This window comes from Agelaius phoeniceus, chromosome 6, assembly GCF_051311805.1.
Source record: "Agelaius phoeniceus isolate bAgePho1 chromosome 6, bAgePho1.hap1, whole genome shotgun sequence".
In the NCBI taxonomy this organism is placed as follows: Eukaryota; Metazoa; Chordata; class Aves; order Passeriformes; family Icteridae; genus Agelaius; species Agelaius phoeniceus.
In genome coordinates, this window is record NC_135270.1 from 53,551,885 (window position 1) to 53,572,787 (window position 20,903).

A 20,903-nucleotide genomic window follows, 5' to 3' on the forward strand; every position below is an offset into this window, starting at 1 on the left:
CCGGCTGTGCTGGGATTCTGTCACAGAGGGTGGGGAAGGACACAGGAGGAAGAATGATGCCTTGAGCAAGGTGACATTGAGGAGCAGGAACAGCTAGGTGGAAGACAGGCATCTGCTCTCTTGGAGTGGCACGTGGTGAAGGAGGAGGGGAGATAGTGAAAAATGCATTGTAATGATGCTGTGGAAACCCTGCACAGGATCGAGCTGGGCCAGCATGAAGCTATTAATAAAACAGCAGTGTCTGTCTCTGTGCCAAGCACACCAGTGAGTGGAACCAAATAAATGACTTTGGGTTGGTGCAGAAATGAGCAGGTGTTGGCATGCAGCAGCTGCCCAGGAGTGAGGCATGGACACCAGGAGAGAGGGTAGGATGTGATTATTGCTTTTACGCATCTGCAGTTCAGAGGTGCACACAAGAAGAGAAGATGTATTGTTTTGCTAGTGATAAGCTCTGCTTTGAAACTAATTTTTTTGTCTCTCTTCTTGACAGAATATATGTGCTGCTAGATGGGAGTTTTGTTTTCTCACTGATATCTTGGTGGATATCTCCAGTGGATTTACAGTTTATGGGGTGAGCAGGCAAACACTGTTCCTAATACCTGTGGGACACTGGATCATGGATGGCAGCTGGATCTTCTGGTCTTGCAGTGCTGCTTCCATTTGACCTGATGGCTGATTGGCATTGCCAACTTCAGCATTCACCAGTCCCTTCCTGTGTTATCCTGTGGCATCTCCTGTTTTGAGGCTGCAGCTGGCTCCTTGCTTTACATGATGCTTGCCTTGGTACACATGGGGGGAATTCAGACATCCCCCTTCCCTCTGTGGAGGGGAAATAGAAAGACCCAGGAGACATGGGGACAGAGAAATGCCAGAATTAGGTGAAACAGCTGAGTGCTCCAACATCCTCCTAGTGTGCCTGGCCACACCCTGTGGCTGGGGGGAAAGGGAGCAGTCCCTAAATGTGCTGCAAAACCTGATGCTGGGAAGGCAGTAATGTGCCAGCTGAGGCTCTGATGGAGGAAGAAGTGCTGGTTGCTATGGTTACTAAAGATATTAACCCTGTGGTGTTTGGATGGGCAAGGTTTAGTTAACTGTGCCACAGGCTGGGTTTGGGAGTGTGTGGTGCTCCACTCTAAGAAGTAACAAGTTGGCATTCAGGATTTGAAAAGCCCATGTCCCAACCACATTTTTAAGTGTGCCCTGGTCCTTAGTGTGTCAGCAGCCTTCTTGGGGTGCCAGTGAGTTTTGGTAGCTCCTCTCTGTTGTGATGGTGAATGCCAGAATTTCTGAGGGCAGGTTGCAGGTTTAAGTGGCCTGAGTCTGTCTCTTGCTTTAGTTCAAGGATTAATCTAATGGACTCTGGATTACTCTAGTTTTTCTTCCAAAGAGAATGTTGAGCAAGCTTGGGAATCTATTTTGTCTATTCTCTAATTTAAAATGACTATCAGAATAAAGAACATGAAAATGTCTTCTAAGGTTTACTGCATGTCTGGTCATGATTTGTGTAGCTGGTCTCAGTTTTCAGTGTGTATCTGGGCCATAGCTGTTCTAAGAAGAGCTTATGTTTGGACATAGCCTTTTCCCCTTGGCTTACTTATTTTGTCCTGTGAATTCTGTGAACATGTGACTCTGTCACTATCGTCATTAGCTCTCATTTTCCATGGGGTGTAGAGTGCAATAAATAAATATGAGCAGAAAACCACAAATGGGAAAGTGTAGACTGAGGAAAGTGCTGATCTTAAAATCTCCCTTTTAGAAAATAAAGCCCCTATTTACAGGATCCATTTAAAATGGAAGGGAATATTGCTTCAGGGATATTTGAGAGCCACGTCCTCCTCAGCACACAGGCACCCTTCCTCAGGCAGCAGCAGTGAGGCAGAGGATATAGTCTGGTATGTATCAGAAAAGCTGTTAAGTCCCTCCTCTCCATCATGGCCTAATCAGGGTCCTTGAAACAGTTGAAATTGTTGTTTTGTTTTCAATCCGCTCTCCCCTCCATCCTCTGTCGTGACCTGGTTTGTGACTCCTCAAAAGGTTGTGTTGATGCTCAGTAAAAATGCAGCTGCCTTGGCTAGGGATGGGAGAGTAGGAGCTGCTTGGGCTTTGCTACCAGAGAGGAAAAAGTATTGTTGAACTCTCAGCTGAGGTTATACTTGGGGGTTTTTTTGTAGTTGGCTGAGGGCTGTGGGAGGTTGTGGAGGAAGATGTATATGTATTGTGCTTCTGTTTTGGGATTTTTCTGCTTGTTTGTGTCCAAGCTTTTACTTGTTGAGGTGTTGGTTTCCTTGTTTTTTTGGTAGTAGTAAAAGTATGAGTACTGAAAGAAGAGCTGCTAGGTCTCTAAGGGGTGGACTTCAGAAGCTGTGATTGTCTCCTGAAGGTACATGCTGACCTTTTGTTGCTCAAGTAAAGATGGCAAAAAAATCCAAACTTAGGTTTGTGCTGTTTGTGTGTGCTCCTTACCTAGAAATATCAGTTTGTTGTCTGTCCCAGTGGCAGCAAAAAGGATTAATGTAGAAGCAGAATTTGGTTTATGTTTATCCCTAATCCAAATTTCATATCATGCAGCGAACCTGGCAGCTGTGAAGCTTGGATGTAAATACAGTAGCTGAAGAATGCATTTCCATGAATTCAGAAATGAAAGAATTAGTGTTTAATTTAAGGTTCTGCTTGAATTTAGCTGTAGAAATAATATAAATGAATAATATAAAATAGAAATAGAATAGAAATAATATAAATGTCATGGCCACTTTTCTCAGCAACTGCAGTCACTGCACTTCAGAAAATACTCAAAAGACAAAGGTGAAGGAATGCAATTTTCAGTTTTAACTAAGGCAACTTTTGATGCTTATAGTAGCATATTATGAATAGCAAAAAGATGATAACCAGCATTCAAAGGCTGTGGGTGTGTCCCTGAAATGGCTGAGTTGCCTCAAACTTAGCTGCAGTTTCCCCTTTGTTTGTCATCTGCTGTGCTAGTTGCTGTTGCAGCTCTGTGTGGAAATCTCAGAGCAGTTCTTTCATCATTATTGCTGCAGGTTGATGTATCTGCATCCTGAATGCATATTTAAATTAAGATGAATTTTTAACCCTTTCACAGTAGTGGAGTCAGGAAAGCAATTTAGTTTGAGAGAACTAGGGTGCATATTTGGATGGATTGTAACAAAGGTACAGTGAATTGTGTTGTTGTGGTTTGTTTTGTTGTTTGGTTTGTTTTGCCTTTTTTTTTTTTTTATCCAAAGCCCACAGACAAAAAAAAAAAAAGCCTGAAGAAGAGAATGTGTTGGAGACTATCCAGGAAAAGGATGTCTTATCTAAGGTAGCTGTGTTTTCCTGGAGGAATTGTTGCTGCTGTGCTAGGAGGGGGGAGGCAGTCACCAGTTTCTTCATGTGCCTTGTTCTCTCCTGCCACCTGTTAGTGCCTCCTTTTCCCTGCAGTGTGATCCAGGCCTTCTCTGAGCGTGTCAGGCTGACCCACTTTGAAATGCCGGCTGCTGCTGCTGCTGCGGGATTGAGCCGGTGCTGGGCTCCGAGGAGGCTTTTTCCTGAGAGAAGTTTAGAGACAGAAGGATGTGGATGTAATGGAGTGATGATGGCTGTGTTAAGAGTTACCAGGCAGTGAGCCTTGATGTGAAATTCGTTTGGAGCAGCCTTAGCCAGCCTGATGGGTGCTGTGTGAGTTGTAGGACCAGTATGACAAGAAGGAGGAGCTGCAGCTGCTTCACGCTGCTTGCCCAGCCCTGGGACGGGCTGAGTGTGCCCCAGTCCTGCTGGGAATGGCAGGCTTGGGGCTTTGCAGAGGACTGGGTTTTGTTGTCTGGTCTCTTATGGTAGCTGTGAGCAAAAAATAGGAAGGGTCAGAAAACTGAAGGTAACTTTCTATGTTTTGAGTTTTTTAAAATTTTTTCTTTAGAGCAAAATTAGTCAGCAAGTACGTGTTTATAGGTATGTGATGGAAGCTGTGCACAAGCAGGGAGGAGCTCTTGTGGGAGATGTCTTCATGGAGGAATGCTTGAGGAGTCATAGCCCTAACAGCTTGCTATGATGAGTTCATGTGTTGCCAAGTGTAACCTTTACAGACCTGCTAGTGCAGGAGGCAAAGCAGCTTGGCTTTCTCCAGGACATGTGCCAGAGCTTCCCTCATCGTTATGTGCTTGCTGTGGCATCATTTGCTCTAACTAGGAACCACTCCTACTCTTAATTTTCCTGTACGCCTGCACTTTTGCACTCTACCTTAAGTTACTTCCCTGTTCATGTGCTTCTTGTGCAGGTTCAAATTATGGTAGGGTTGTAGTAAATTTTCTAGCACTGCAAGCATTAGTGGTAATATAAATACATAATAACTTCTCAGTAAGGTCTGGGTTTCTAACTCCTGACTAAAACCGTGGTAACCCACCACTGATATTCCAGGGTCTATTTAGTAACATTGATTTATCATAGAGTGTCTTTGGGTCAGCCTTGAGGGCTGAGCACCTGCATGTAATCCAAGTTTCAGCATGTGCTGTATGAATCTGTAACTCGATTTTTTTCTAAAACAACTTAATTTGGCAGTATTTTATTACCTTAATATCTAGAAACATAACACTACTGCTTTGGTTTAGAGGCTACTGTAAGGATGATGTCATTCAAGATCTGTGGAACTTTGCTGCCTTTCTGCATGGACTTCTAAGAGAGGTCAGACACAGCTTTGCACCTCTTCTGCTTCTAAGCCTATAGGAAGCAGATGAGTGCAAGAATGGATGCACTGAATGTTAGTGTCTCCCAAAGGCTGACCTGTCTGTGGTGGGGTGATCCACATCTGCTGAGGGCAGCAACTGTGTGACTCAGACGTGTCTCCTTCCTCTTGCTGACTGCTGGCTTGCCTGATGCTTCCTTTCTGCCCAAGTGGCATCCCTCAAGGAGGTAGCCATGGGACAAATTGATCATTTCTTTTGCTTTTGTGTCCAATATAAAGGGAGTCAGCGTGGCTTCTCCTTCCTTGTCACAGGCCTTATTATCAGTAACAATAATAATGAGCTGTAATTTAACCTGATGGCTATTCTGCTCCTGCATACCCCTTGTGCATGTTCCCTCATGCTGCACAAAGACCCTGTGTTGTGGGGAAGTGGAGTTACACATGCTCTTTAGGAAGCCTGGCTCTGATACAGGGCTTTCATTAGTCTGCATTCCTCCAACAGCTGAGAATATAATAGTTCTGGGTTTTAGGAGCTTTCAAAATCTCTTTGAGGTTGGAAAATTGACCTTGTGGAAGGTTTCACCCTCTTTAGAGTGTTTTCAGTCTGGATATTCCTTGGTGGCTTCTGAAGCTGGTTGGCAGCAGGTTACTCAATGAAGTTTTATAGTATTCCTGCTGACTGTTTTGCAGACCAAGAATTTCAATGTATAAAGCATGATGTGGATGAAGAGCTGAGAATGTTCCTAGGCAGGGTACTGAAACCTTGTATGGGATTGCTAGTAACCTGACTCTGTGGCCTCCCATACTGATTGTGTCATTAGTGTGTGTCAGATTGGTGTGGTGGTGGTGGTGGTGTTTGTTGGTGTGTTTGTTTGTTTGTTTCCAAATTAGCAAATATGGCTTTTGGAAAGCATTCACTGGATCAGGCATTCTCAAGGAGCGAGCATGATAATTCTATACAAAAATCTGTGCAAAGGAGTTACTTCTAACCCAAGTTAGAATCCCCTGCACTGAACAATATGATTATTATTTTTTTTAATAACCTACCTCATGTCACAACTGTATTGATAATGCTCAAGTTGCTACTTGAGTTGCTTGGGTGTGTTGCTGCCTGCAGTTGAAGTGTATAATCCTAGGCTGTGACCTCCCAGTGGAGTGAACTCAAGCCAAAGTTTGACAGCAGAATAACTCTGGCTTTAGGGCTTCTCGGACTGAATTGAGAGCACTGTACTGAATAATGCAAAGAGCTATTCTGCCATAAACTCACTTTGTTGTTTCAGTGTTTTCTGCATGCATTTATCCTGTCTGTAACTTGTCGTCATACAAGTGGGAATGAATGTTTGCTCCCTGCCAGAAGCTAATGTGTTCTGTTTCTCACATGGGCTTTAAACCCAATATCAGTTGGTTTGATAATTACATTTAATACAGTCCAGTTTCTGTGTCTGATTTAGGATCAGGCTTGCAGTGCTAAATGATAGCCATGCTCAGGTTTTGTATGGTCACAGTTTAGGTCCCATGGTTATCTCATGTGGCTCTTCCTGTTCTGTGCTAGGTCCCAAAGACAATATTTCCTCTTTGTTACTGCCTTGTCAGATCTCTCTCATCCTTTTCTGTAGCACATCTGGCAACATCTGGGTTTGTGGTACCCAGGGCTCTGTAGATATTTAAACCTGTGTCATCCTTCCAGTAAAGTGGTGTTCAGTTTGCTATGGCAAACTATGCTAAAGCTAAGTCATTTGCTATGGCAGAGCAAAGTTCTGACTGTAGGTTGAATGTGATGGATGTGTAAGAAGCAGTCTTTTTTCCCAGAGGATCCTCTGTGATGTCCTTACCATGGGCATCCACATGGCCTTTCTGAAGGAGAGCAGCAGCAGCAGAGAGCATCACCCATCTGGCTTTCCTTCTGGCAGTCCTCATTAACATACTGCCCTGTGTACATGCAGTCTGTTGAGACTTCATGGTGTGATGGTGTCAGCAGAGGGTGCAACTTCAGGAAGGAACATCCATTGGTAAAGGCTTTAAAAGTTACATGTGTACTAACAAAAGGCCTTCCTTGGGAAAGAGTTTAAATACTTTTGGCAAGCCACAAAAATGGTGCTAATTAGTCAGTTCATAGTGTCTGTAGTACAGCTTTCTAGCTGGTGTAGCAAAATGTAAAGGCAGATGAGTGGCATCTTTAACCATCACTGAGGTTTCAGCTTTGAACTTGTCCTTAGGTGCAGGCCATGCAAAGAGCAGTATTAAAAATAATTTAAAAGGAGGTAGGAAATACAGTGTTTCTTTTTAGTTTATTTCGTGTGCACTGCTTGGGGACTTATTGCCTTTGTATGACAAAGGAAACTCTTGGTAGGTCTTAGGGTTTTTAAAGGGATAAATCTCCCAGTCGTGGGGCACAATTTTTTTCCTCAATTTATTCTCTCTCAGACTGCAGTTTCTGTGCTCCAGGTGTGGTTCTGTGAACAGATTTTTTCTCACCAGTGCAAGTTTATGTAGACCTGTTCCTACCTGCCTGCTTATCCCTGCCACTGTGCTGTGCTGGGGCAAGGAATGAGTCTCACTTTTGGCTTGAGTCAGTCTCATTCCTTGCTGAAACTAGGAGGGCTCGTCATTTCTCAGGCTTGTGCAACCTCCCAATAAAAGAGATTTTTATATGGTACACAACCATATAAAACTATTGTGAGTAGCTTTCAGCTTTGGTGGTGGTCAGTGCCTTGAGTGGCTGCAGAGCTGGTACAGGACAAAGGGGCAGCCTGTGTGGGTAGGGCTGGTGGCAGGACAGTCCAGGACTGCCCCTCCTAGGAGGTCAGAGCATCTCCATACTGCCAGCCACCACTCAGTGCTTGGATGCCTTTAACTGCATGCTTGGGTGAGGAAACTGATGTGCTGGGAAAGAGCTTTTGGGTGGCACAGTTTGCCAGTCTGGTTCCCTGGGATTCCAGGCAGGGGCTTGTGCTCGCAAGTGGAAAAAGGTGGATGGAGGATAGGAGTGCTTAGTCTGGTCCTGCTGCCATAGGAGACTTCTAATGCACTGGCACCCTGTGGCCCTTGGTACATGGACAAGAGATGATATAGAAATAAAATCTGAGCAACAGGGGGTGAGTGGGTGGGGGGTTGATGGATACTGTGGAGTCCCATGACTCAAGTTACCGTGCCATGCTGCAGCGTATTTTCTCTTGGTCCTATCCAAGTAAGCTTCTCCAGGTAAGGGGTAATTTTTCCTTTGCCTTGCAATTGCATCCAGACTTTTTTCTCATCTGCTGCAGATGCAGTGGAGTTGAAGCCCAAATCCTCTTGTGCCTTCAGTTGTGTGAAGAGGTTTTTAAGTAGCCTTTGTGCCTGTGTAACTAGCACTCTCTGTTCCTGGAAAAGGTGTTAAAGGAGGCTGTGTGCCTGTCCAGGTGGGTCAGCACAGGGCGCCAAACACCTCTGTGCTCTGTCTCCCTCTCTTTTCCTGCCTGTTACATCACATCTTACCAAGAAAAGAAAACAGCTTTTCCAAGGCATAAGAACCTTTTGAATAAAAGCACAGAATAATTAAGGTTAGAACGACCTCTGCGATCAGGTGGGGTTTATTTTCATTCAAGTGGTTTTGTTCAGGATCTTTGCCTGCTTCCCCTGCTTCCAGTTGCAGCTGACCCTAGGAGGGAGCCAGTTGAGCAGGCTGGTGTGCTTTTGGCAGCTTTCTCTGCCGAGCTGGGACCACGAGGTGGCAGGAGCGTTCCACGGGTGCCGCCGGGGCAGCGGCACGGCAATGCAGCTGCTCGCTTTTATAGCGAGGCGAAAACTGTGCTCCGTTGTTTGCGAACCGTCATAATTGTGTTTTGGAATTTGGAAAAGTTTCACGTGTCCACATGTCCTTATTTTCTTTATATAGTATAGATTTATTTTAGTCTTGACTCTCTCTTTTTTTTTTTTCCTTTCTTTCATTTTTTTCCCTATACTCAGGGGAGATGGAGGGGAGGGAAAGATGTATAGCAACATCCAGAATTCCTTGCAGGTTCCAGCATTGATCAAACCCTGTGAAGCACATTACTGAGGCTGCAAAGGATGCTGCTTTTGTCCTCATTTCACCCTCTTTTGCCAGGGTATTGCATCACGTAATATGCAAAGTGTTCAGAGCTCCTGCAGTACCCTAGTAATAGGGGTGAACTGAGGTTGCAGCAACAGCTCTACCTCTGCATTCCTGTTGCTTTCCATAGGCTTTAGCACACTCACTCATGCTGCAAACCTGCCTTGGAGTTATTGAGTCTGCTGAACACAGTGTGATTCTTGTGGGGTCATTGACAAGCAGTTTGGGTGGGGGGAGAAATTCTCCAGAAGGACCCACTCAGAGAGATTGAAATGTGATCAAATGGTGATAAGGGGAGTCATTCTTTTCAGGCATTTCTCTTTTCACAGTTCTCCCGCCCTCCTGAAATAAATGCTCATGTTTACGTCTCAATTCACTGTTAAGGATGCAGGACTGAAAATCAGCAATGCAGTTGTTTGCTCTTTTTCCTCCTTCCCTGTGTCAGCCAAGAGGTTCCTCTTTCTTTTGCCACTGGTGAGGAATTTTTGCAGGAAGGTGAGTTAGCAAAAGGCAAATCTTTACGAGAAAGCTGGCTGGGAACAAGAAAACAATTCAGGGGGTTAAGGGCACCATTTTGGTCAAACTCCCCTCTCTTGAGGGCAGGAAATGTCTTTCTGTGCTTCCTTTGCCACTCCCTTCCATTTCCCTTACCTCTTTGGCTGTCTTAGTGCTACACCCAGGGTCCTTCAGTTATTTCTTATCTGGGAGATGTCTTTTAGCATCTGAGCACTCTGTGCTCTCTTTGCTGGTGACAGTGTGTATGTGAGGCTCTGTTCCCTTTGCATCCCTGCCTTTTGTGCTACTCCTGCTTTCCTGAGCATGACTGGCTCTAGGAAGGGGCTCTTTGGGCCAATGCTCACTCCATTTTGGGTGTGGGGTGGACAGAGTGATCCTGCTCGCCCCAACACAGCTAAAATGCACATAAGAGAAGAAATGTAGCCAAGTAGGTGAAGAAATACATTTTATGGTTCTCTTCTCTGTCCCTCCCCCCATCTGGTTTCTAGTAGCAACAAGAGCCTTCACAGGAGCAATGCATCTCCTGTCACACAACTGTCTCTATTCAAGTTTCATTGTATTTTTGGCCTGGTCTTTGTTGAAATATCTTTCTGGTGTAGGGAAATGAGTTGGATGGGATGTGAGGATGCTCTTACCTACCCTGTTCAGGAAAAAGTTAGGCTGGTAGGAAGAGTGCTTGGTGGTGTATTTTATGCTGGGGGAAATGGGCTGGGATTGCTCTGCTGCTCTTGCTTGTTCTCTTCTGGAAAGCAGCTCAGAGCTGTGCTGGCAAGCTGTCTCTGTGGTGTAAGCAGGGCTCTGCCCCAGGCTCCTGTGATGTCCAAGCAGATTGCTGGGTTACACACCGAGCGTGACTGAATGAATGCCACTGAAACACAGTGAGCACAATTCCATGTGCCCGCTGCCCTGTGCTTGCTAGAGGTGCAGAGGGAAGGCAGGGATGGAACAGGACACTTCTTTATCTGGTGTGGCATGTAAAGCATTGAGCTTGTAGCAATTCCAGGCTCTACTGGTATGGGAGACTAAAGGGATCCTGTGACTCAGCTGGTGCCGTGCTCTTCCTTGCTTACTTCATATGGAGGGGGAAGGTAAAGAAAGAGCGATGGGAAGGATTGCTCAAGGGACTGTCATTCCTCTGGGTGCCAGCATCAGAGTGAGTGAGCTCACAATTAGCCAAGAAATGACGAGCAGGAGGGGCAGTAAGCAGGCAGGAAGCAAGCCAAGATGACAGCGTGGTGGTGTACTCCTTGTCTGTCCTTCACCCACAGATGCTCTTTTAGTGTTTAGGAGTACTACTGCTGTGTGCTCGTGGTCAGTTTACTGCCTTACTGCCTTTTTCTTATTCTTCTTTTCTCTTCCTCTGCTGTAACAATGAGATCTAATACTGAGGTGTTACAGAACCTACCGTGACAGTAAAAGCATCTTTTCCTGAAAGCTTACTTTCATGTTGTCTAGTCATTCATAATCTACTGTTTGGCTCAGTGGTGTATTGCCTTGTTGGAAGAGAAATTATATTGATATGTGGGGACCTTGCTAATATTCTATCTTAGTTAGGAGAGAAAACGCTGTAATGACTTTTTGGGGAGCAAGTATGTTTTCATTACTTAACAATATCAGGCATAAGAAAGATAATACGCTGGAAAGGAGAACGACCTCATCTCTTCTCTGTATATATTAAAGGATCAGATGCTGAAGTCAAATGAGGAGCTGTAGATCTTTCCACAGTGAAAGCAGGGTAGTTAATGCAGTAGTACTTAGCATTCAGGAGCTTAATTCAGCCTTGGACTTGAGAGAATTCAGCTCCTTTCCCTCCTCCTTCCTTCACATCCTCCTTAAACAAAATATATAACACTGCATGTGCAATACCTGTTTTTTTAAGGAAGCAGAGAGCATTTAGCTGAATTACAGGGAAATGCTGCATGTAGGGTTTCCTGGCAGCCTTTGCTCTTGATGTGGCTTTGTAACTCTGGAAGCACCTGAAGTTGCTGTTCTGCCCCCATCCTACTGAGGTTCCCTGCCCCACTGGGCATGTGGAGGGAAGGGATGGTGTGTATATGAGGCAGTTCCCTTCTCTGTCCCTGTTGACCCTGTATGTCTCTTCTGGATCATGTTCTCTGCTTGTGATGTGGTTTTGCAAGTTGGTTTTTTTTTCCTGTGGTGAACCTGATTTTCAGGGTTTGTACTGGGCATTGGTAACCCTCAGGATGCTCTATTAGGCAATGCAGCAAATTCAGCCTAGGAAGTTGGTCATTGTCCCAAGCACCTCCACTGCCTTTGCAACTATTTTATTATGTTTCCCTTGTGCAAGAAAAGGTTGTTTGCAAGAATGGATGATTTTCATCCCAGTTCAATGTGTTTCTCAGAAATAACTTGTTCACTTAGAGAGACAGTTGTGTTTGTGTTGTAGCAGTGCAAATGAGTGGTTGTGGCTAGACCATTTTCCAGCAGGCTAATGAAACTTCTACTGAGTGGATCTAGAGCATGGAGCAGTGAACAGGTTTGTCAGCCTGTTGGGAGTTGCCATGGTGTGCAGGTGGGAGCCTGGAAGGATAAGAACCTCGTGGAATGTCCTTGCTAATGTGGAACTGTGCTTGTGTTTATAGTATGCTCTTCTCCTGGCACAACATGTGGCTGTATTAATATTCTCATGTACTTTTGCAGGGCACTTAACAAGTCCCTCTTTTCCAACACCTTTTTGCAAAAAGTAACACAAAGTTTTTGTACTTTTCACTTGAAGGTCTGTGATTTGTATCACATGTCATATTGGCTAGTCTAAAGATGAGATGTCTACTTTAAATACCTAGATCTAAATTCTTATTATTAATGACAAGCTGAAAATAAGAGGCTGCTGCTCTCCTGCTGTGTGTTTTCTGATTTATCCTTTCTGTTTTCCCAGTACCTTTTAAGCTTATAGCTTAGTTAATAAGCTGAAGGAATAATTGAGGACTGCCCCAACTTGATGGAAAACCTTTAAAGAATATTATGCTATTCCATAAGAGTGTTCATAAAGGTAGAGATTAGGCAAGAAGCACATTTGAGGTTCACACTGTAGGAAATGTGGCTTCCTTAGCTGCAGAGTGCACAGAACCATTTCCTTGCTGTGCACGCTCTTCATGAGTCTGGTGCTCAGCACTGTAACTTGCTTTCATCCCTCCCTGGGTATCTGTAGAAAAAGAAGGGGGAATGATTTTTGAGTTCATTGCTATATGACTCATTGTGAAGTCTAATTTTTGTATAAGGATGAAAACTTTGGCTCTGTGTATCAGTTTTAGGTGAGGGTACTATTAGCATGTTATTGAAGATCATACAGGCAACCAGAAAAAGGTGAAGCAGGAGTCTCACCTTTTAGATTAATTTTTTGTTTTCAAGGGTGTTACTATCATTACAGTGTGGTTAATAATGATCAGACACAAGGGCACAGACTTCACAACACCACCACTGCTACTAACTTTGATCCATTCCTCTCACATGGGTGCTGTTGGACATAATGTGGGCTCAGTCACTCTGGGTGAAGACATTTGGTTTAGTACCATCTATACCTAATATAAGTTCTCAGTGCATGTTCACATTGTAAAGATTAAAAGTTCATGGGGCATAATAATACAAGAGCATAGGGTTTGGTCCAAGATAAAAATTGCTGAGACCTAAGAATTGAAAAATTTACCAAGTGTCTGCAGTGGTTGTGCAACACTAGGATTCTGGCAGTATTGGAAGGTATGGATTGTGTCTGGGGATGTTTTTCCTTAAGAAAACAACTACTTTGGGTCTATTAAAAAAATCACCACCAACCAATAAAAATTGACCACAAAATGAACACACACACCCCAAAAAGCAGCTGACACAGTCATGTCTATAGTTTTGATGAAGTTCTGAAATACCAGAGGTTGTGTTTCAGAAGTACTGGAACTGGATTGGATATCATGGACCATTTAGGCTTAAGGAAAATAGTTTGTCAGGTGGCTTGTTTTTCTTACCTTTCCTTCTGTTCCTGAATTGTTGGAAACAGTAGCTGTTCATGAGAGTTCTTTATGGAGGGCTGAAGTCAGAGCTGCAGATCTGGGTTTTAGACTGGGAAAGGGAAGGGGAGATGAGATCATTATATGAAATGCACTTACACCTTCTCTTTGTTTTTCAGTGGATGAATATATTGCCATTGCTAAAGAGAAGCATGGATACAATATGGAGCAGGTAACAACCCTTTGAATAGTTTATTTTAAAATATTTTTCAGCAAGTATTCAAATATGACGTCAAGCAACTGCCTAGAACTGCTTCTTTCTTTCTGTACCTTCTATGTTTTCTCCTCTACTACTTGTCCCAAAACTGACTGTTCCTAGTAGTAGCCTGTTACTCTGTGGATACAGAGTTTGCCCCTAGTTTTGCATCAAGAGTCAAAAGAAGAAAAACAAAACCATTATCATTTCTAATGGAGTCTGGCCATGAGTATTATGCTTCCTCTGGTGACTACTTCTTGAGTACTTTCAGACCCCCTAAACAATGTTAAAAAGATTGGCTTATCTTTGGACAGCTGCCTGATTGCACTGCAGTTTCCAGCTGACTGCTCCGTCTCTGCTTCATGGAGGCCTTGCCAGTTATTAATGAGCTATTGAACCATCATGTGCTTTTCTGAGGCAAACTGATACCCACAGTTATTTATCTTAAAACTGTGCTGCAAAACATTTTGCATTTCACAGATGAGCACCTTGCCTGTCAGTGCAGTAGACAGGGGATGACTTTGCCAGTGGCCACTGACCTTAGCCATGACCTGTAACTTAGGGCTGGAAATCCTGGTGTGAGGAACAGACCTCTCCTATATTCCCTGTGGTCTAGGATTGTGTACTAATCTTTTCTGTGTTAACTGACAATGATTTCAAAACTTGCTGGGGAGATGCATAGATCTGTGCCTGGGAAACTTTTCTGAATTCTGTGGAGTTTCCTCATGCACTCATACCTGCTCGGAAAGGGAAGGCTGGGAATCTCACAACTCAGTGTATTGGCAAATCACATACTGCCTCTACAAGTACAAAAACCTGAAAGTTTATGAAATTGTTCAGACAGAGGCTGTGAGCATAGAAACAAATACTTGGGATGGGGAAGGGCTTCTATGTAAATGATTCTGCTGTCATCCTTGAGTCAGACTTTCAGTGGTTGATACTCATGCTCAAAAAGACTTCTTGCTGAACAAGAACACTGAAGTTGAGATAGCCAGCAAAATTTCTGGCAAAACCAGGAATGATCAGGCTTGATAATTGTAGTTTCTAAGAGCAGAAAACAGCAATCAAATGAACATGAAGGGATCAAAAGGCTGTGAACCGAAAATGAAAATAAAGATGGTAACACTCTTCAGCTGATATTGGTATACCCTAGTATTGGTTATTGTGGATAACATTTGCCAAGAGAGATGGTCTTGGAATAGTAAAAATGGGTTTCATTATTTTAGTGGAGAAGTGTTGTTTGGAAAGGAAAGACTGATACAGAAGACTGAAAATGAAGCATGTGATTTAAAAAAAAAAAACCCGCTGAATTCTTGTGGTCTGAAAAACTTAAATTTAGCTAACAGAGATTTGCATTAATTTTAATGTTGAAAATATAGACCTCCCACTCATTCCTTTGAGCCTTTTTCTCCATCTTTCTCTCCCCCTCTGTGTACAGAAGTTGCATGACTTGCCACATCAGAGCGTAAAGTGACTGAGCAGCTTGTAAAAGTGTCCCTGCTCCTAAAAATTTTCTCATTCCTTTTGTAGTGCTCTCACATAATACTCTGGAGTTAAACATGTTTGCCATGTCCTTTGGGATTTCCTAGAGAGCTGTGCTAGGCATTTTCAGGAAATAACTGGAGAGGATCTAGGTTGTGTTGCTCTGGAAGGCACACATTCATTTTGTATTACAGGGACTAGTGTCAAGGCTTTCAAATCAGGATGATTATTTCTGTCACCAAGGGAAACTCTGTCTTCAGCAGGTATCATCAAAGTGGCTGTTGGCTGAGTAACTGGACAAGCTGATACAGACTCCCTGGAAGCCAGTAAAAGCTCACTTTAGCAATTGGCCACTGTCTCTGGGCTCTGCTGGCCAAGGCAGCCCTGTCCACACGTGCATTCCCTGACTGCCAGTCACTTTGCTCCTCTGTCCAGGGGGCTTGGCTGACAGTCATCATACAGAGACTGCCTTTTTTCCACCTGTGCCCACTGCCCAAAACATCCCTTTAAAGGCTGAGATGTGCCAGTCTGCTGCAGGGGGAGGGAGCTGCTGGCAGGGTGCTGGGGTGTGTGCTGGCTGGTGCTGCTCTGCCCGCAGGGTTCCTGTCCAGCTGCCCAATCCGTGCCAGCCCAGCTCCCATCCCTGTCCTTTCACTCCCTTTGCCCGTGGCTCAGGGCCCTGCTCTTGGCTCTGCTGCTGTTGGATCATGGCTGGAGGCTCAGGACTGTGCTGCTGGGAGTCCCTGCAGCCAGGGCAGGCAAAGGGCAGGCTCCCCACAGGCCAGTGAGCTCTGGCAGGGCAGGCACTTCAGCTGTGGGTTGTTGTGCTGTGCTGTAGTAGTCACAGACTTTTAGAAGCACCACAGTAAGTCTGGCTGTGGCCTGGCCTTTCCTGCCAGCCTTTGTCAGACACCCTGGGACAAAGGAGCCTGGGAAGGCCCTGTGCTCCCCTGTGTGTGAGTGCCGAGTTCTTCCAGGGCAGCACAGCTGGAAGATGAATACTGATCTCCTCTTAAACAAGCCTATAAGGAAAATCTTTTTGTTTACCTCTTGCTTTATATAAGCAGCTCTTCCCTCAGTCCTCACTAACACCATAGTGCTATGTAATGCTACCTTGCACTCTCAAAATGGCTCACTCCTTGTTTATCCCTTGCTTCCTCATAGGGATGTCGGGTAGATCTCATATTTGAAGCTGAATGAGATTGTCAGGGGAGAGGAAACTCAGTCTTTCATGACCGAAAAATAGTTTCTTTGACCCATCCTTACCAGAATGGCTGTGTGGCTTCTCTGACCAAGTGACAGTGCTACAGCTGAGGTTGCTACTTGTTCTGCATGGTGGCAGAAGGGAGGAGAAGGTGTCCAGGCAGCACTGAGAGTCCAGTAGGATATGGGCAAGATCTTGGATAACACTACCATTTATATGCATGCCCTCTGCAGAATCTCAGGGGTGTGAGATCCCATAAAGGAACTACTTTTTTGCATAGCAAAGTAATGGGGAAACCCCGATTTTGGAGGGATTTTGTAACGCTGGGCAGCCAGGGTGAAACTACTAGATAATGGTAACTGTGGCTGTGAAACCTGAGCTGAGTTTGCATATGATGAGAGGGTTACTCTTACGTTTTACTCAGCATGTTAGGGATTGTTTTCACTTCACAGCAATTGTGAAAGGCTGGTTTTTAGCTCTGCAGAGTCAGGCCTTCCCAAAATGACTTGCAGTGTTTGCTGGCATGCCAGAGATAGTGTTGTGTCATAACACACAGGGGCTGTGGAGCTCTGGGAGAGGGGGGCTGTGCATGAGTGTCTCAGAGACAGCAGAAGGGGAAGGGTTTGCAGGTGGTGAAGCACAGCACAGGCACTTTGGAACTGAGAAGCAGAGACTGCAACAGCAAAATGAGGTCTCTCATTTTGGTCTCTCATTTTGTTCCCTTGTTCTCTCAAGGGAACAAAAGAGCAGTCCCCAGAATGTGTGAGAATTATTCCTCCTTTGGGCTAGGGACTTCTTAGCAGCAAGTCAAGGTGATGCCTGTTCTCTGCCTTTCCTTCTTCCAGTTCTTGTTCCATTCTCTTCTCTTTTCCCATTCCCCCTTAGAAAGAACCCCATAAACAATTATAAAAACCCCCTGTCAAAGAAACCATCCTTCTAATTGCCAGGAAATGGAGTCCAGCACTGGAAAGAAGCTGCCTTTTGTCCAGTCTTTTTTAGGTAGACTCCCCAAGCCTTTGCTCTTATCTGTGCATGCCATGATCAGTAAAGCTGAAGTAATTTCTTAAGTTTTTTCTCCCACCTTTCTGTTGCTAATCTTTTATTACATGATGACCTGTGTGGTTTTGATAAACTTTGGGCTGGTCTTCACAGCCTAGGATTCCAGGTTTCTTGCACTTAGAAAAGCATCTGATGTAGCTGAGAATTAAAATTATGTCTAACGTGTTGCCTCAGAAAAATGTCACAGCTCTTCCTTTCCATTTTCCAGTAATGTTTCTTCTGATTACAATTGTCACCTTGGTGTCTCTGTTATTTCTAGGCTCTTGGGATGCTGTTTTGGCACAAGCACAACATTGAGAAGTCTTTGGCAGATCTGCCAAACTTTACTCCATTCCCAGATGAGTGGACAGTGGAAGACAAGGTCTTGTTTGAACAGGCCTTCAGTTTCCATGGGAAAACCTTTCACAGGATCCAGCAGATGGTAAGTTGTGTTGCAGGAGTGGGAAAGCAGAACAGACTGTTGTCTTCAGTGCTGTTTTTGCTGAATGGGTGTCTGATGCTCTTGAGAGAGAACAGGCCAAAGGGGATGTTAGAGGGAGAATGCTGCCATGAATAGAAAGAAACAATATTATTCCCAGTCTCTGTAAAAGTGTTTTCCTGAAGTGCTTTACTGGTTCAGGATAAACTATGACTCTGTGATTTTTATTTTTTTTTGTTTTGGTTGAAATTACAGTTTTCAGTCCCCTGTGTGCTGTGGTACTGTTTGTCTCAGCTGGAGTTCAGGCATGGTCTGTACACATGCCCACACATATGCAGTAAAGATCATCTCTGTGCAAAGTTGATTCCCTTTCTTACAGTCTGATTTTTAGGAATTAATTTTATTGAATTGTGAAGTCTGTGCTTAATGTGATTTGAGACTGTCAGTGGATGCTGTGATGGAGGTTTATACATCCTTGCAAGCTTCAGTCCTTTGCTTTAGGTTGGTAATGATACTGTTTTAAATGTATGATTGAAAACTTCAGGGATAGGTTTCTGCCTGAAAGGGAAATGTTAGGGAATGTGCAGTTTTCTTTTGAAAGAGGGAGAGGATGGGTTGTAAACATTTTTATTAATTGTATCTTGAGTGTCTTCAAGGGGTTCATCACCTGGGTGGGAACTAGACTTTGTTCTTTGCTCTCCTTCAGTAAAGTAGCCTCTTGAGTGTTCCAGCAGGACCCAGTTCCACTGTCTGTGACCCTTTGAAGTGAGCCTAGGCTGTTGCAGTCTGTTCAGCCTCTTTAAAGTACACGTGACCACAGGTCTGTATTGCTGATCCTGCTGAAAAGCAAAAGGTGACTTGCCTTCCAAGGATGAAGGTCCCTTTTCAAAAGGATGGCAGAAAGAGGCTTGTTTTCATCATGTCTTCCTTGATGTTCCTTGTCCTTCACTGACATTCATTTCCAAGTGTTCTTGGAGTCCTAGGGTCTCCCATTCCCTTGGGTCAGGTGATGGAACTGTTGAAGAGTAGAGCTGCTTTATTCCTGAGTTCTTCTATAGGAGGGAAAATAGGGCAGGGGAATGTCCTGGGGAAAAAGAGAATATAAAACCCGTCCTGTTGGTTGGTTAACTGCCAAAGCAAGAAATTCTCAATTTGGTTTATGTGCAGAAGCATGGCTCCATCCCTGAGTGAAGTGCATTCCAATACAGGGATGCCAGGCTCATGCACTGTTCCCTAGGTAATGATATTTTTTTACTGTTACTCCCAGGAAAGTGATTCTGCATGAAAGGAATTAAATGGCATGAAGCTTTGTGATTAGCAGGGGACAGGAATCAATGGCTCAGGAGCATGTTAGTTGTTAGTTTATAGATGCTGCCCCATTAGCACCCCTGCAGATTGGAACTGAGGGGAGAAATCTCCAAAGCCAGAGAATGAAAGGCAACTTACATTATTTACCAGAGCTGGTTCTGATCTTTTGCCACTCTTAGTACAGGTTTATAGCCAAGTGGATGTTTGTCATGAACAGCCTTGTCCCTGATTTGGTTCTGTGGAACTCTTTTTAATTCCAGAACACCAGCCTGTTGCATGGCTGTTGGCACCACAATATTGCCTTAGCACCTGTGCTTTGCCAGGTGGATTTCTGCCTGTGTGCAGCTGTGGGCCAGAGTGGGAGTGCTGGTGTGATCTGTTATTAGAACCTAAAGTCAGTCTGCAGTTTGAGAACCAGGCTTGTCTCAGGTGAAGACTTAAACTGCAGTGTTTGAGTGAAAGAGATCTGGCTCTTGCTCAGAGTTTTGTTTTCCTCCCCACCTGCTCTGCCCTCCAGACTGAATCAGACACTTAAGTAACACATGTTTTATTCATCAGAAAAGACTGGACTTTCACCTTTTAAAAGTCCTGTGTAAGAGCATCCCTGTAGAGCACCTCAAAAGCAGATAATTAGTCTTAAAGTAGTTCTGTGCTTTTTGGAGGCAGACTTTTCATTCTTAGTTACAAGGTAATGGCATTTGTGTAAGAGGACAAAAAAAAAAATTGTGTTTATCTGTACCCTCAGTTCACCATACAGTAATGTTTCACCTTTTGAAAATATCCTTTGTTGAGACCTTTGAATAGACTTTGTTATGTGAATCTGAATAAACCTATTTAACCAAACCTCAAAGATATGCTTGGGAAGTTTGCAATTCAGCAGTTTCTGTCATTGTTTACATGTGTCTGTGTTGGCTTTAAAACTGTCTGTTTTAGGTCTGTTCTGGCTTTAAAACTGTTACCTCAGTTTTGAGGCCTCATTTCAGATTTGCTCTTGCTGTGTTCCCCTATTCTGGAGGGAAGCAGCTGCTTGACTGGTGAGTGGAAGCTTGCTGAGATGCTCTTTGGAGACTTTGATGTCCTGAATAGTAGGCACTAACCTGAAATGCTCCCCCTTAGATATTTCTGGAAAGGTTACAGAACTGGCTTGCTTGAGCCTTTGAGAGAATCCAATGTCAAGAGGTCAGATGTTCCTTGGAAAAACAGACCAATTGTATGTGAACTTCTGGGGATACTTTACATATAAACATATAAAAGGATACATGTTTAATTTACAGCTTCCTGACAAATCAATAGCCAGCCTGGTGAAATTTTACTACTCCTGGAAGAAGACAAGGACTAAAACTAGTGTGATGGACCGTCACGCTCGTAAGCAAAAAAGGGAACGTGAGGAAAGGTAGGTTTGCAAGCAGAAGGGTCATGTATTGCACACACTGATTTCTTTAGTCTGTCCCAGAAATTCCTGTTAGCTTGTAAGAAACCAGATACAGGATTTTCCCCAAAATGTTTCCTGGTACCACACCTTTCCCCACCCCTCTTCCCTGCTATGTTTTGCTTTGCTTAAAGCCAAAAGGCAGTTGGCAGTAAGCTGTGTTCCCTTTTTGATACTGCAATTCCTGATTGCCCTCCAGTGCACTGGTTACAGTCCCACCATTCTAAAACATTTTCTGTGATACTGCTTGAGGGTTGGGAAATTGAAATTCAATCTGTTTACAATCTAATTGGCACTGTTGTCAGCAGAACCAGAAAAGCTGATAAGCAGGACAGTAAAAGGAATGAATGAAAGAGCTGAAATCTGCCTTTATTTCCTCCACGTTATGCTCAGCAGAGTGAGAACCTGCACCTGCTGCAGGAAACAGGCTCCAGTGCAGGAGCCCTCTCAGCCTGTGCCTGTACACACACAGACCCTTCCTTCTGCATCTTAGAAAACTGTGACCAAGAAAAGGCTGCCAGGCCAAACTGT

At 44.1% G+C, this 20,903-nt stretch overlaps 1 protein-coding gene across 2 annotated transcripts in view; it reads left to right on the top strand.

Annotated features, from left to right (window-relative positions):
- Window positions 1-20,903, top strand: part of RCOR1 (REST corepressor 1) — an 82,433-nt gene that overhangs the window by 45,332 nt on the left and 16,198 nt on the right. For both annotated transcript variants that reach the window (XM_077180721.1, XM_054634759.2), the window contains 3 exons: window positions 13,396-13,448; window positions 17,477-17,638; window positions 20,218-20,336. In XM_077180721.1, coding sequence (XP_077036836.1) covers window positions 13,396-13,448; window positions 17,477-17,638; window positions 20,218-20,336 — 334 coding nt within the window. The remainder of the gene's footprint in view (window positions 1-13,395; window positions 13,449-17,476; window positions 17,639-20,217; window positions 20,337-20,903) is intronic.